General features: G+C 34.8%; 1 protein-coding gene across 10 annotated transcripts in view; it reads right to left on the reverse strand.

The window, feature by feature from the left end:
• Nucleotides 1-15,533, reverse strand: part of RAPH1 (Ras association (RalGDS/AF-6) and pleckstrin homology domains 1) — a 119,699-nt gene that overhangs the window by 38,397 nt on the left and 65,769 nt on the right. For 6 of the 10 annotated variants that reach the window (XM_072617339.1, XM_072617342.1, XM_072617335.1 and 3 more), the window contains 2 exons: nt 9,599-9,679; nt 3,350-3,424 (listed from right to left, as the gene is read on the reverse strand). The exons of 1 other annotated variant lie outside the window; for it this stretch is intronic. In XM_072617339.1, the coding sequence (XP_072473440.1) occupies nt 3,350-3,424; nt 9,599-9,679 (156 nt within the window). The remainder of the gene's footprint in view (nt 1-3,349; nt 3,425-9,598; nt 9,680-15,533) is intronic. 3 more of the 10 variants (XM_072617336.1, XM_072617337.1, XM_072617338.1) reach the window with 2 other exon arrangements.

A 15,533-nucleotide genomic window follows, 5' to 3' on the forward strand; every position in this document is an offset into this window, starting at 1 on the left:
GGAAGACCTGTCTTTAAATTCAACACTCATGTAATCCTGGACAATCCACAACCTCTTTCTGTCCTAGTTTTTTCAAATGACAGCACCTACCTCCCAGAGTTGTTGTGAGAAATGAAACAATATTTGTAAAGCACTCTGCAAAACTTAAAAGTGCTATATATGTGACCTATTATTACTATTGTGCTAGGTGGTGTTATAGTGCATAGAGCACAAGTCCTGGAGTCAGGAAGTCCCATCTTCTTGAGTTCAAATCTGGCTGCAGACACAATAGCTGTATGACCCTTGACAAGTCATTTAGACCCTGCCTCAGTTTCCTCATCTGTAAAATGAGCAAGAGAAGGAAACAGCAAACCACTCCAGTATCTTTGCCAAGAAAACTCCAAATGTGTCACAAAGAGTTGGACACAACTGAAAACAACAACATTATTACTGTTAACTGATGTTAATATTTTTGCCTGCCTATTAGTATCATGATGATAAAGATGGAGGTCACTGCTATTCCTGATAAGGCAAATGACCAGCACTGCATTTTCAAAGTTTATTCCTCAGAATTAACTATTTCTGCAACTTAGAACTAGTCGTAATTTGTCAGCAGCAGCACTGTAAAAAAGAAACAGTGACAGGTACTTTCTGGATGTTAATACCATTCAGTCTGGGCAGAGGTATATTATTATATCTGTATTAACTACTAAAGGCAACACAGTACCACAGAATCAAATGTTTTGGGGAAAAGAGAAGCAAACAACAAAAAACACATTAACATCCTATGCTGTCTGCACCTGTGAGTTAATTTTAGTTAAATTGTATGACTAAAAAGATGTGATCTCCTCTAGAAAATAGTTTGCAAAGCTCAGCTTGCTTTTTCTAAGCCTTCCTAATATCTTCATCTATTGTTCATGTGGAAAATGTGGCAAACCATTCTGGTATCTTTGCCAAGAAAACCCCAAATGTGGTCATAAAGAGTTGCATATGACTAAAAAACAACTGAGCAACTGTATTGTATGATACAGTTACATGTGTGTAGATCACTCTCAAAGGTTTTATAATGATGAAAAAAAGCAGAAAGTCTAGTGGCAAGAGGTTGTAGCATAGTGGCTAGTGGCTTTAAGGTAGCAGACCATGAGGACAAGATGGGCAGAACAAGAATGGATTAAGGAAACCCAAGTGACGATAAGGGCATTGGTGTAAGCACAACAGACTGTAAGGAGAGTGGAATTTCAACATTAAAAATGTTGGAGATGATAGCTCAGTGTCTTTTTTTTTATCTCCAGCACTTAATCATTTAATAAATGCTTACTGATTGATTGAAAAAATAAATATACTGTAGTTAAGTTTTCAACAGAAGTGGAAACTATGAACAACTACTGGAAAAAAAATGCACCAACTCACTCATAATAAGAGAAATTCAAATTAAAACAACTCGAGACTTTAATCCACACTCAACAAGCTAGAAAAAGTGATTTAAAAAAATTGAAATGATTCAAGTTTGAAGGTCCATGGGATGACAGAAACACTATTTTTGGTGGAGCTGTGAATTGGTCCAGTGGCACTGGAAAACAATTCAGTTTCCAGGTGAGCAAAATGATTCAACTGTTTTGGCTCTAGGCCTGCTTGACTTCGCTACTGAAACTTCAGGGCACTCACCAAGCCTCTCCTTACCAGCCACACCTTCCTAGATTGTTTAGGCATTAGTTTTATTAAATCTTAGTCAGAATAAAAAGAGGTTATAATGAGTTATGGGCAGTGAGGTGGTGAAATGGATAGAATGCTGGGCTAGGAGTGAGGAAGACTCAGAGTTCAAATTTGGCCTTGGACACTTACTAGCTGTGTTAGCATGAGGAAGTCACTTAACTCTGTTGGCTTCAGTTTCCTCATCCTTAAAATGAGCTAGAGAAGGAAATGGTAAACTATTCCAGTATCTTTGCCAAGAAAATCCTAAATGGGGTCATGAAGTTCAGTAATGAGTTACAGTTAGATGGACAATTCATTCTTAATGTAAAAATGAGCTTATTTTGAAAAATCAGGAAGAACTGGTATTTGAGTAATTATTAACAACAACTGAAAACAATATAATCAAGGGTATCTGGGTTGAGAAGTTGTCATACATATCATAGATCTAATCTACTCTATTAAAATAATAATATAAAACATTTTCCCCTGAAATCCTAAAATTACATTTTTTGAATCAAAACCATAATTTGGTTTCTGATTATTTAAAAGGTATTTTGGGATCTTGCACTGCTTCAATATCATCTTTACAAACATCATTTTCATCATCGTCATCATCATTACACCATGTTCTGTAGTTGTGTAGTAGTAGTTCTTGGTACAGGTACAGATAAATATATTAAATATATTAACAGTTTACAGAAATGTTTTTAGTCCTTACATTAATCTATCTTAAAACAAGTGCTTCAAATTTATACCTAAGAAATGCCATTCAAGTATATTCTAAGTGGCTAACTGTAACTTAAATATAGTATCAAATACAGTTAATTCTCAATTACAAGGGTCAGTTGTGTCCAAATCCAAAATGGCACATAATTTTAAAAAATTATTTGATTTCCAAACAATTGTATACTTATAGAGAATAATTTATCTTCTATCCAAGGAATTCATGATACTTTAAACCAAAACTGAAGTTAGACTGTAAAGTTGTCCAGTTCCTAATTTAGTGATGGAAACAGAAATCACCTCTCAGAAAGAGGCAAAACAACGGTCTAAAGGAAATCCAGCTTAGGTCAAATGAGTTGCAGGGCTTATATATTCTTGATGATGTAGAATTAAGTAATAAAATGTTATAGACCTTCCTTCAAGCTCATGTTTGGCTACAATAAATCAAGATTTTAAGTAAAAAAAAACAGAAGTAATATTGGCAATGATAGAAATAAGAATTTGAAAGCAAGATTTGCCACAGGAAAAAAGTTATAGGGATAATCCTACCAAAGATAAATGACAATTAACTGCTTTATAGAATACAATATGTATTAGACTTTAAAGGAACAAAACTATTATAATGGAAAAGGTGATACAACACCAAAAACGCTTTTAAAGAAATTATTCTTTTCATGTTACAATGCATATGGAATGAATGCCAGTCATTACAAATATTAGAAAGCTGAGTGAAAAGTTATTAGAGGATTTTAGATAATTTCTTTAAAGAATCTTGTTTCTAACCAAGAGTTATTAATATCAAGTAATTGTCTTCAACTGGAGAAAAAGTCAATCTACTAAAGCCAAAGGTGCTACAATAATTAGGAAGCAACGATCCAGGAGCACATCCAAATTATGGGAATTGTATTCTCCCTCAAAGCAACAGTCACATGCAGGCAGAAAGAAGAAGCATCACCTTGGTCAGCAAATGAGAAGGTTTTCCTGCAATGTTTCTCAGAAGGAGGGAGGTTTCCCTGTCCAGATAGGAGTGCTTGTGCAGAAAGAGAGAAAAAAAGGCAAAAGGAGTCAGTGTAGGCTTTCTGTGCTTTAAAAAAATGAATAAATATAAAATAGACAAAGCAAGAATGTCCTTCTTTATACTTCTAAACTGAGACTACATTCACAAAGCAGGCAGTTTCCAGATAACAGACCCTGCTGCCTCTTCCTCACCTTAAGAAAATGTAGATTACCTAAACGCCATAGGGCAAATATGTATATGGTGAATAATAATGGTAATAAAGTTAAAATTTTAAGAATCTTTCAGAAATATTCATGATTACCCCAAAGTCCCAAGGTTAAAGAAGAATCCAAGTTCTTGACTTCCAAATCAGCACGTTTTTCTAATGAACAGTTTAATAGAACTGTTTTATTTTAAAATATCCTATAATTTAAAGTTGCCTTCCCCACTAAGAATGTAATGAGTTTATATTTTTATTCTCTTACTATTTTATCATAATGTACCTGGTCATGTACTCTCTCTTTCTGCATGTATGTGTATATAGTATACTAATATCAAAAACTCAAACTATAAAGAAGTTTAAATTCCTTAATGTTTTTCTTTGAAAAGTTTTCTATTTCCTCTTCAAACCCACTGAAAAAGAAAACTTACACTTATCAAAACAAAATGCTCACAAGATGGAGCAGTAGAAAGACAGCTGGATTTGGAGTTAGAAGATCAAGTTCAAATCTTGGCTCTGCTACCTTCTGCCTATCTGACTTGTGGCAAGATAAATCTATAAAAACAAGAGTTTGAACTAGATGACATCTCAGATTCTTCCCAGCTCTAGATCTGTGAGCCTTTCACACCTAAATTGGTTTTTGTAGGATCCTCAACTTATTTAGATGGCTCAATTATCTCCACCCCAGAACCCTACTAGAGATCACTGTCCTATTTTTTATACCTTTTCATTCTGTACAGTTCTTTTTTTCCCCCCTTTATTTATTTATTCATTTACTTATTTATTTATTTAACTTTTAACATTCATTTTCACAAAATTTTGGGTTCCAAATTTTCTCCCCTTTTGTCCCCTCCCCTCACCCCAAAACACGGAGCATTCTAATTGTCCCTGTCACCAATCTGCTCTCTCTTCTATCATCCCTCTCTGCCCTTGTCTCCATCTTCTCTTTTGTCCTGTAGGGCCAAATAACTTTCTATACCCCTTTACCTGTGTTTCTTATTTCCTAGTGGCAAGAACAGTACTCGACAGTTGTTCCTAAAACTTTGAGTTCCAACTTCTTCTCCTCCCTCCCTCTCCACCCCTTCCTGTACAGTTCTTATACATATTTTTTCAGTGGTCAACAGGTACAGACCACATAAAAGGATGAAAAGGACCATTTTAAAAGAAAGTTTATATTTTTTACTCTTATTTTTTCTTTTTTTGTTTTACCTTCATTTCTGGATATATACTTCCCTCAGATTTCATTACCAAACAAAGGAGAGAGCATAGAAAATAAAATTGTCATTTGCATTACACTAAATCAAAAAGCTTTTACATAAGCAATATCAATAGTTAAAATTGAAAAGAAAACTGTTAACTGGAGTAAAAAAAAACCTTTGCAGCAAATTTCTCTAAGATAAATCTAATATACAAGATAGAGAGGAACTATTATAAGTATATATGATCAAGATATGAACAGGCTATATTTCTAAAGAAATGCAGGCCATGACAATTCTATCAAAAATGCTCCAAATCACACAGAATAAGAGAAAACACAAAATAACTGTTAAGTTTCTACCGTACGCACATTAGCTTGGCAAAGATGAAGAAAATGGCAATTGTTGGAGGAGACAGGGGAGGATAGGTACAATGGTACAATATAAGTGGAGCTGTGAATTGTTCCACAATTCAAGAAATGTGGAAGCATACTAAAAAAAAAAATCACTAATACATGTATACGTATATGCATATATATGTGTGTGTATATTATATATATATAATATACACACACATATATAAATACTCTTTGAATAAAGTGATAACACTCTCTGCCACATGCATACACAAATATACGTGTGGGACAGACAGAGGGAAAAGACCCAAATGTAAGAAAATATCTATTAACAGTTCTTTTTTGTTGTAGTAAAGAACAAAGTGGGTGCCTATCAATGGAGAATGGCTAAACAAATAATGCTATTTGTTGTGCTGTAATGTATTTATTATACTATAAAGTGCTATTATATTGTAATAAATTATGAATATGATAGATTCAAAGAAATCTTGGAAAACCTATAGGAAATAATACAGAGCAAAGTGAGCAAAAATCAGGACAACAATTTATACAGCATAAAGGAAAACTACTTTGAAAGACTTAAAAACTCTGGATTGATATAATGCCTCCTTCTCAGAACTCTAGGAGACTGATTATGAAGAAGGCTTCCCATAGCTTGGCAGAGAGGCACTGGAGTAGAGATGCAGAAAGAAATATATGTTCTCAGATATGGTCAAAATGTTTTGCTTTGTTTGATTATGTTTATCACAAGGGAAGGCTTCCACTTTTATTTTGGAAATGGTTGTGGGGGACATGGTGAGTCATAATAGTGATGAAAGAAAGAGGAAAAAAGTGTCAATGAAACATTAAAAAAACAGACACACACATACAGAAGGGAAGAAACAGAGAGGAGACTTTGGGAGGGGACCCAGACAAGCTGAGCAGTTTTGTTACTAGGACTGGATCTGATTTAATGCAAACTCAAACAAACCCCAAACACCTAGGAACAAGTTTAGTTTCACATATAATCCTCTTCTGTTCTTCTTTGTACATGGAAATGTTCATATTAGTAGACACTTGCTAAATCCATAGTAAAAATTAAAATGTATAATCTATGTACGTATGAATGAAATATATGTATTGTTATATATTCCTTTTCCTGCCCTAAATAGCAAGTTATCCTTAGAGTAAAAATCAAAAAAAGATGGGGAAAAAAAGCTCAAGAGTAAAATTATTTTAAATAAACATTTGAAAAACTACGTGATTCTTAACATCCTCTGTTCCCTTTCCCACAACTATACCATCACCAGTACAAAATCATAATGATGCTGCAATGGACTTGGGGCTGGCTGTTTTGGTCTTTGCTATGACCAAAATATTCATCACTTTGCAACTGAACTTCTGGTAATGAGCTTCTCCATATTTAGTCAATGTGGTTCTCAAATATCACAAGGCCTATATTTAAAGCCCTTCTGGCTTGGTAGAACCTGCTAGTACTTGATTTTTGCTTGCTTTTAAGAAATGAAGAAAATTTTTTGTTCAGGCTTATTTTATGCAATTACACAAATGTGAAGAAGGTCACAGGGATGCTAAATTCAGAAGAGAGTGCTGAACTCAAGTCTTTTTGACTTCAAGTCTAGCTATTCTATTTATTGCCCTATGATACCTCTCAAAAAAAAGGCCCCATAGAATAAGTTTTTTAAGGTCAGTGGTATCATGAAATTAAAAAAAAAATCCAAGCACCATTTTTAGGTTTTTGGACACTATTTTTCCTCAAAACCTTCTCATATGATTTGCTCCATTAGCCCTCAAATTCCAATACTTCTTCCTGGTCAGTAAAATAACAAATACAGTACATATTACTTGACCACCAGGGGGCAATAATATGTAATTTATACTTGAGAGACTTGATAATACTGATCATAAAGTTATATACTAAATACTAAAAGAAGTAGTTTAAGAGATGAAATCACAATAGATACAGTAACAGAGTACCAAGCAATGAACTCAACATCATCTTCTCAGTAGCCCATGCATACCACCTCAATGTCATCCTAGATTCCTTTTCCCTTTCTCTCCACATATACCTCTCATCCAGACTACTGCAATAGCTTCTTAATTGGTCTTTCTGATTCTACTGTACCACACTTCAAGCCATCCTCCACATGGCTGCCAAAGTCATCATCCTTAAGCACAGGATTGACCACATTGCTCCTCTAATTAGTACAGTGGCTCCCCAATGCTTCTAGGAAGAAACATTTAAAAGAGTTTAAAAGCCTTTATAACTTTACCCCAACCTAACCTTCCATTGTTAAAAAATAGCTACAATCCAGTCAATCTGGCTTTCAAATTGTCTGTTCCTCAGACATGGCATTTCGAATCCCATCTAAGTTCTGCAAAGGCTGCCCTTCATGCCTGGAATGTACCTCTACCTCTGAGAAACCATAACCACCTTCAAGACTCACCTCAAGCATTACTTTCTATATGAAGGCTTTCTAACCCCACCACCCCACCCCCTGTTAGTGACCTCTGAAGCAAAATAATTTTGTATCTATTTTGTATATACTTATATGTGGGCATACTTTCTCCTCCAAAAATGCGAGTTCTTGAAGGGCAAGGTCTGTTCTGCTTTTTTTTCATCTCTATCACCTAAGCAGAGTGCCTGGTACCTAGAAAGAACTTAGTGACAGCCTGTTGAAAGTGTAATAAATTTGCAGTCAAAGGACCAGGGTTCAAATCTTTTTAGTGTAATACCTTAGTCAAGTCACTACACATTTCTGGGCCTCAGTTTCCTAAACTATAAAATGAAATGCTCCTCCTTGGGTCTCACAGGATATAACATCTCTGTCTACCAGGAAGTATGAGTTGCAGCCTTCAGTAGCCTATCTCTCTTAAAGACCTTCTTTCTTTCTCAATGACCTTCTCTCCAACCACTGATAATCTGCCTAGATTCACTATTCAATAGTCAACGTATTTCCATTCCCTTTACTTGCCCTGTATCAGTGATCCTGAAACTTCAGTTGTAGATATACAAACTCCATTCTCCGCCCTTAATATCCTTCACTCCCTCATGCCTATCCATTTCAATTTTATCTTAGAGCCAATAGGGAGCTACTAGAGCTCACTTAACAGCCAAATAGAGGATTGATTGTAATGAATAACTGATCTCCCTGCCTCAAGTCTTTCTTCACTCCAATCAATCCTCTATTTGGCTGTTAAGTGAGCTCTAGTAGCTCCCTATTGGCTCTAAGATAAAATATAAAGTCTTCTCGCATTTAAAACTCTTCATAATCTGGCCCTCTCTCACCTTTCTATCCATCTCATTCTTGACTCGTCTTCACTCAGTGATCTAGTTACACTGGCCTACTTGCTCCCTGAAAAATACCATTCCATCTCCAATATCTGTGCCTTTGCACTGGCTGTTCCCCATTCCTAGGATGCTTGCTTTCCACACATCTAACTCTTAATTTCCATGGACCCTTTAAAACTCAACCCAAATTCCACCTTCTGCTAAAGGCCTTTCCTGGTTCTTCCTATGTTGCTAATATCTTCTCCTTCTAATATTATTTTTCATCTATTCTGTATGTTATCTTGTATATACAGATTTATTTGCATGTTGTTATATCAAAATAAGCAGTTTGATATCAGAGGCTAATTTTACTTTTTTTGGGGGGGGGGAGGCAGCTTAGCACAATGTTTGCCATATCATTTAATAAATGATAACTACTGACCCAACTTAAAACAAGTAACCTTGAAAGGAAGCATTAAATAAGTTGAATAAAACACTCTTTCTGTATAAATACTTTCAACAAAAGCCTAGAGGACATCAGTCCAAAACATTTACCAAAAAGCATTTTATTTTGGGAACTACTTGTATGCACAAACTAATTAGAGTGCTGTACTTAACATTACTCACCAAGGACACATTAGGCCATTACAAGATAGTGACAGAGTAAAAAGATATGGGAATACATTTGAGGAGAGCAAAGCTGATTCTATTTTTTAGCAAAGAATCAGTATTAAGGAGGCAGCAATTTCACTCAATCATCCAGCTGAATTGTAGTATAACCTTAAATTAACTGACTGGATTAATACATACAACTGATTGTTTTCCTTTTTATTCTTCCCTTATCTTCAAAATAGTAATTTTTAAGAAGTCAGAAAGTAGCATGTGGTATCATGTTTTCATAAAAGTGGTTAGTAACAGCACTTCTCTACTTAAAGATATGCCATGATATCTGTACTTTTAATATTACTTTTTTAAAAAAATCAGAAGATACTGTACACCAAAGTAATTGCAGCTCACTTATTTTTGACATGTATAAAGATTAAAAAACTTCCATCCCCAGAAAATATATCTCAACGTCAGTATGATTTAGTGGGATCACTCTTCATTGATTATATATATATATGTATGTATATGGGAGCTCATAGACATGGTCACACAATAACTTACAGGAGTTAGCTCAGTCTCTTCTTCCATGAAGTCAATATGACACTTGGCCTGCTTGCTGGGACATCCCACAGAACTAAAATGCTGTGAAAAATGCAGGAGGGAGAAAATGATAGATTTGGAGAGGTGGAAAAAGACATGTCTTTATTATCATGTAGAAAAGGAAAATGAATACTAAAAGGAATAGGAAATGAAAATAAATGTTCTGTATGGATGTAACAATGCTTATTCTTATCATGTAAAAACAAACAAAAATCTGAGTTAAAATCAAATGATTATGTATCTCTTCTCTTTCATTTTCAATACTATCACCAACCATCTCAGGCCTTCATCACTTTATGAATAGACAACTGTAAAGGGTTATTAAATGATCTCATTATTTCTAATCTCTCTGCCATTCAATCCATCTTGTACAGTGAATATTCATCTCTCTAAAATATCAATTTCTTCATGCTACTTGGCTGTTCAAAAGCCTTGACTGATTCAGTACCCATAAGCTAAAACTCAAACTCCTCAGTTTGAAATCCAAGACTCTGTATAACCCAATCCTATTCTACCTAATTAATCTCCAACAATTCCCCCAAATTAGACCTTGCTTCCACAGACTGGTCTCTATGGCCCCAAAAGATGCCATGGTCAATTTCACCTTAACTTCATGCTGTTCATTTAGCAAGTTCTCCCTCTCGGAATAAATGTCACCTACCTTCAGAGTCATCCTCAGGTCATCCTTTTTACGATGACCAGATATCTTTTATTGTATATAGTATGTATGTGTTGTCTCCTTATTACTTATATGTCATAATTTAGACACCATTATTTCATCAATAAGCAAAACAATTATTACTGGAATATCGTGGTGCTATTCTATAGCATTATGCACTCTGATGAGTACAGAGAGGTTGTATCTGATGCTGCTTACATACTTGTGAAATGAACAACAGAACTACATATTTTTAGGCTACCACTATTCAATGGTACTAGCAGCACCCTCAAAATTACATTGAGAAGTACACAAAGAGTGGGAGGAGGGTACATAAACATCAATGTTAATATTTCTATAAATCTTTATCAGTTTTATATCTGAGGTATTATATCTGAGGTATATCTGAGTTTCCTTCTGGGCTGGACCTGAAGTTTCCCTAGTGTAGGAAACTCCTGGTAAAGAAATACTCTTTTTAAAAAAATTAATTTATTTGTTTTCAGTTTTCTACAATCACTATCATAAATCTTAGATTTTCTCCCCTCCCTCCCCAAGACAGCATGCAATCTTATATGAGTTCTACACATACATTTTCACGTTAGTCATGTTGCATGGAAGAATTAAAATGAATGGGAGAAACCATGAGAAAAACCAAACCAAAACAAAAGAGAAAGAGTCTGCTTCATTTTGTGATCCAATTTCTTAGTTCTTCCTCTGGATGTGGAAGGCATTTGAAGAAATACTCTTTAGCAATGCACATCAGCACATCATATGCAACTTAGAGCTTCAAGAGAGTTCCAGTGGGCTCCTGAGGGGTGAGGTGATTCTCTGGCATGACAGAGCCAGGCTATCTCAGAGGTATGTCCTTTTTTAGTGAGAGATCAGTTTCATTCACCATGCCATGCTGCCTCTCACAAAGAAATCTCATCAGTATATAGTTTTTAGAAGAACAGTAATATACAGAGGGAACAGACTATATAGCTTAAGTCAGTGTTTCCCAAACAGTGTTAAACAAAACTTTAATGATTCAGGCAATATTTTTTTTAAAAGTTAGTGTACATCAGAGGAAAGGATAAAAGGAATGAGGAAGAAAAGAGAGTAAATAACATCAAATATATAAAACAAGGGGCTATCATATATTATAGGACCATAGGATTTAGATTTTAAGAGATAACTTAGAAATAACTTATGTCAATTCCTCATTTAATAGGAGAGGAAACAGACTCAAAGATAAATTACTTATCTAGGTAACATATAATATGTTCTATACTTGAACTTAGGTCTTTTCTCTTGAAATGCAATGTTTTTCATAATGCCATGCCGAAAAGTTTCCAAAGGGGGTGGGTGGGTGGGTGGAAGAATGAGCAGGACTGAGACAAGAAAATGAGATGGAGATGGCAGACAAAAAAAAGCAACAACACATAAGTAGAATAGAAAGAAAAATGTGGATTGGGAAAAAATGTTCACTACAAATAGTTCAGATAAAGGTTGGAAAACTAAGATATAGAAAAGAGATTCAAATATCTGTAAGTCAAAGATTATATACAATTTTCAAAAGAAAAAATGTAAACTATTGACAATATAAAAATGTTCCAACTTATTAATAAGATGAAGGAAAAATAAATCAACTCAAGTTTCACTTTACTCCTAGAAAACTGGAGAAAATGATAAAGGACAGAAACAATCTATTTGGGAAAATAGGCAACTAATATAATGTTGGTGTGAGCTGTCACAACTGCACTGGAAAAAATCTGGAATTATGAAAGAAAAGTGTTAAATTGTTTATACCTTTTGATCCAGTAGTATGACTTTTTTCTGGGGGTATATCTCAAGATGATCAAAAGACAGACAGAAGGGTCCCACATATAACAAAATATTCATAGAAACAATGCTTGTGTCAGTACAAGATTAGAAACAAATTTGAAATAAAGGTTTTCTCAATTGTGGCACAGCTAAGAAAATTTTAGTGTATGAATGTAATGTTATTGAACTGTTAGAAACACTATGAGAAACTCTGAAACTTAGGAAGATTTATCTGAAATAATGAAAAAGAAAAAAAGCAGAGTCAAGAGAAACAAGATAGAAAATAACAGGAAGGACATGACAATTTGGATCAGTGTAATGACCAACCTTGATACAGAGTACTGATAAAATAACACTGTCTGTCTTTAGGTGTAGAATGTGTAGAACGAAGCACAGTTTGGCCAAATTGTTTGACATTTGCTTCATTATAAGGGAGGATTCTAGGTTAGTGGAAAGTGACAGCAATGTAAAAACAATTACCACCCCAAAAGCTGCCATGTAACATTTAAAATAAAAATTTAAAAACCAAAATAAGCAGTGAGTTAGTCATATTTAAAAAATCAAACCCAAACATCGTGCCCTTTCCCTTTTTGAAAGCAGAGATCTTTCTGACAAAAGGCTTAGTGAGAGATCACTATTCCATGGTAGGGTACTTGGCCTCAGGAAGTTTGGAGGTGTCACCTATTGAATACCTTCCTGTGATATGTTGTAGCATCCCCCATAAGATCATTAAAGGCAGAGATTGTGCCTTTTCTAAAAATAAGAATTAAAAATCTGTGTCCTTCCCACCTACCAGTGCCCTGCATGTTGTACTCTTCCAAGGGGCTACTAATAATGTGAGCCTGGAGCTCTGGAGAGAGATTAAGCTGGATACAGAGATTGGAAAATCAAATGCATAATTAGGCTGATGAGAGAGTTCTAGTTCTGTTCCTATTTATCTTGTATAATTTGGGGCACATGTGACATATGTCAAAATCCCAACTATGTGCCTGTGGTTATCAAAATGAAAGCTTACCAGATCCCCTATGTTATCTGATGTCTAACTTAGATTTGGTCACTACTTTAGTTGACTCTTATGACAGAAGACTTGCTTGTCCCTTCTATTTTCTCTGATACAGTTTTTGCCCTAAAATTTCCCTTGTTGAGCCCTTCAAAGTTAAAATCCTCTAGGGGCAATGAAGACCCTCAAAATGAAAGTGTACGCAAAAAGTTGCAAGTTTCCCTTGGCAGACTAGTGCATAGGGAAGGGAAATTGCAGAAGATTCTGAGGTTTTTTAATTTCTATAACGAAATGATTTTGAGGACCATAAAAAAGATTTATGGTTTTAAAATTCCAGTCCTCATTTTATATCTTAGAAATAAAGTAACGTGCTTAATATGATAATTGTATGATTACTCAACTCATTTCCAAACCAAAATACTAAAAAAAATTTTCTAAAGATATTGAGTACTAATTGTCATCTAACCCAATTTGCCATCTCTGACATTTCTTGACCTCGTAGACCATACTGTTCATGAGGTTTTCTTGGCAAAGATACTGAAAAGATTTCCCATTTCCTTCTCCAGTGGATTAAGACAAACAGAGGTTACATGACTTGCCCAAGAAGATGCAGCTAATAAATACCTATCTGAGACCAGGTCTGAACTCCGGTCTTCCTGATTCCAGGCCCAGTGCTCTCTCCAATGAGCACTTGGCTGTCTCCAAGTAGCCTTCCCCAACTCTTCAAGTTGGAATAGCATATACTCCGAAAGTTATATTGAAGTGATTATTCTTCTTGTTTTGGGGTGGGGTGAAGTAGAAAGATTTTTAAAATGAGAGAAAAGTGCTTAATTCACCCACTTTCAGGGCTAAAAACAAATAGCTTCCTTATGACACTCCAGATGCAATCACTATTAATGTGCAATACTTTAGGTTAATCTGCCATGGATTCTTAAACCTGGAGTCCAAAAACTTACTTTTTAAAATACAAATGTTGATAATCGCATTTCCATATAATTGCTTTTCTTTGTAATTATATTTCATTTTATGAATTTGAAAACATAACTGAGGAATCCATAGACTTTACCAGATTGCCAAAGGGGCAATGGTACATTAAAAAACCCTAGATCTAAAGGTTTCTAAAGTATTAAAAATGAAGCATATATTGTATACTATTATATTTTAACTTTAAAAAAAAATTAAATTGATAGTAGTTAAGGAAAGACTTCCTTTGCCAAGATGCCTGCTTATCTACCTGAACAAAATTAGAAAGCTTAGTTCCCCCACTGAACTTACTCCAACAAAAACCTAATAATCACACAAGAGCAAATGATGATCAAGAAGTTCCAAGAGAAACTACATTAAGTGACTTTTCCACTGCACAAGAAGTCACCTAGAATCCCACAGTCAACAGAAAAAACTCCAGAAAAGTCAGTATCAGAATAGGCAAAAAAGAACTGTACTCCAGAGGGACTAGGGACATTTCTATATTGAAAACAGCCAGATCTAAGGGCACCCTGGAGAAAAATGAGTTGGGTTGGATAGTCAGACCTGGCAGTCTCTGAGAATGTCTGTAAGTAATGAGGCCAACAGCAGCACTCTGACTGAGACAGACCACACCCAGGGCTCTAAGGACATGAGACACTCAGTTCAGGAAGCCAGGTAACCCAGATCCAAGTTGAGACGGGCCTACCATCAGTACATACAGAACCTAGCTGTAATGCATGAACTAAGGCTGGAAAAATGGGTGAACACAAGAAGATTCAGACCACTGTAAAGAACTATAATCCAGAGATACTTTTCCACAGGGCTCATATGAATATGTAGAAGAAATGAAACAAAAGATAAATGAAAGAAAAATCTCTAAGATTGAGAAAGAATAATAAAGGGCTTAGAAAAATGCTTAATTTACTTAAGTAATACCTTGAAAATTATAACAGGCCAAAGAGAAATCAATGACTGATGTGAATGAATGTCATGAAAGCAAGAAATAATAAAGAACTGGAAAAACAGAAAAAAATTTAAGGAATCTGATATAAAAACTAACTGACCTAGAAAAACATGATTAAAAAAAGCTAATTTTTTTTACAAAAAACTTCTATTTCAAGAGATTGTAAATATGAACTGTACAGATCAATTAAAAATGGAGAGCAAAATGAAGACAAAAAAGAATCCACCAATATCCTTCTGAAAGTAATCTCAGAAGGAATAATTTTTGACTTTTATCATAGCCAGAGTAAGTAAATGAAACACTAAGGCATCACAATCAGGATCACATAAGACCTGACAGCTTCTACTATAAATAAAAGATGCTGGAATATAATATTCCGAAAGACAAAAAAGATAGGAAAATGCTATCCAAATCCAGAGAAAAAACTGATGGAGTCTGAAAGCAAATTGAAGCATACTATTTTCACTTTGATTTTTTCCTTTTGTTCTGTTTCTTCTTTCACAAT

This window comes from Notamacropus eugenii, chromosome 6, assembly GCF_028372415.1.
Source record: "Notamacropus eugenii isolate mMacEug1 chromosome 6, mMacEug1.pri_v2, whole genome shotgun sequence".
Classification (NCBI taxonomy): domain Eukaryota; kingdom Metazoa; phylum Chordata; class Mammalia; order Diprotodontia; family Macropodidae; genus Notamacropus; species Notamacropus eugenii.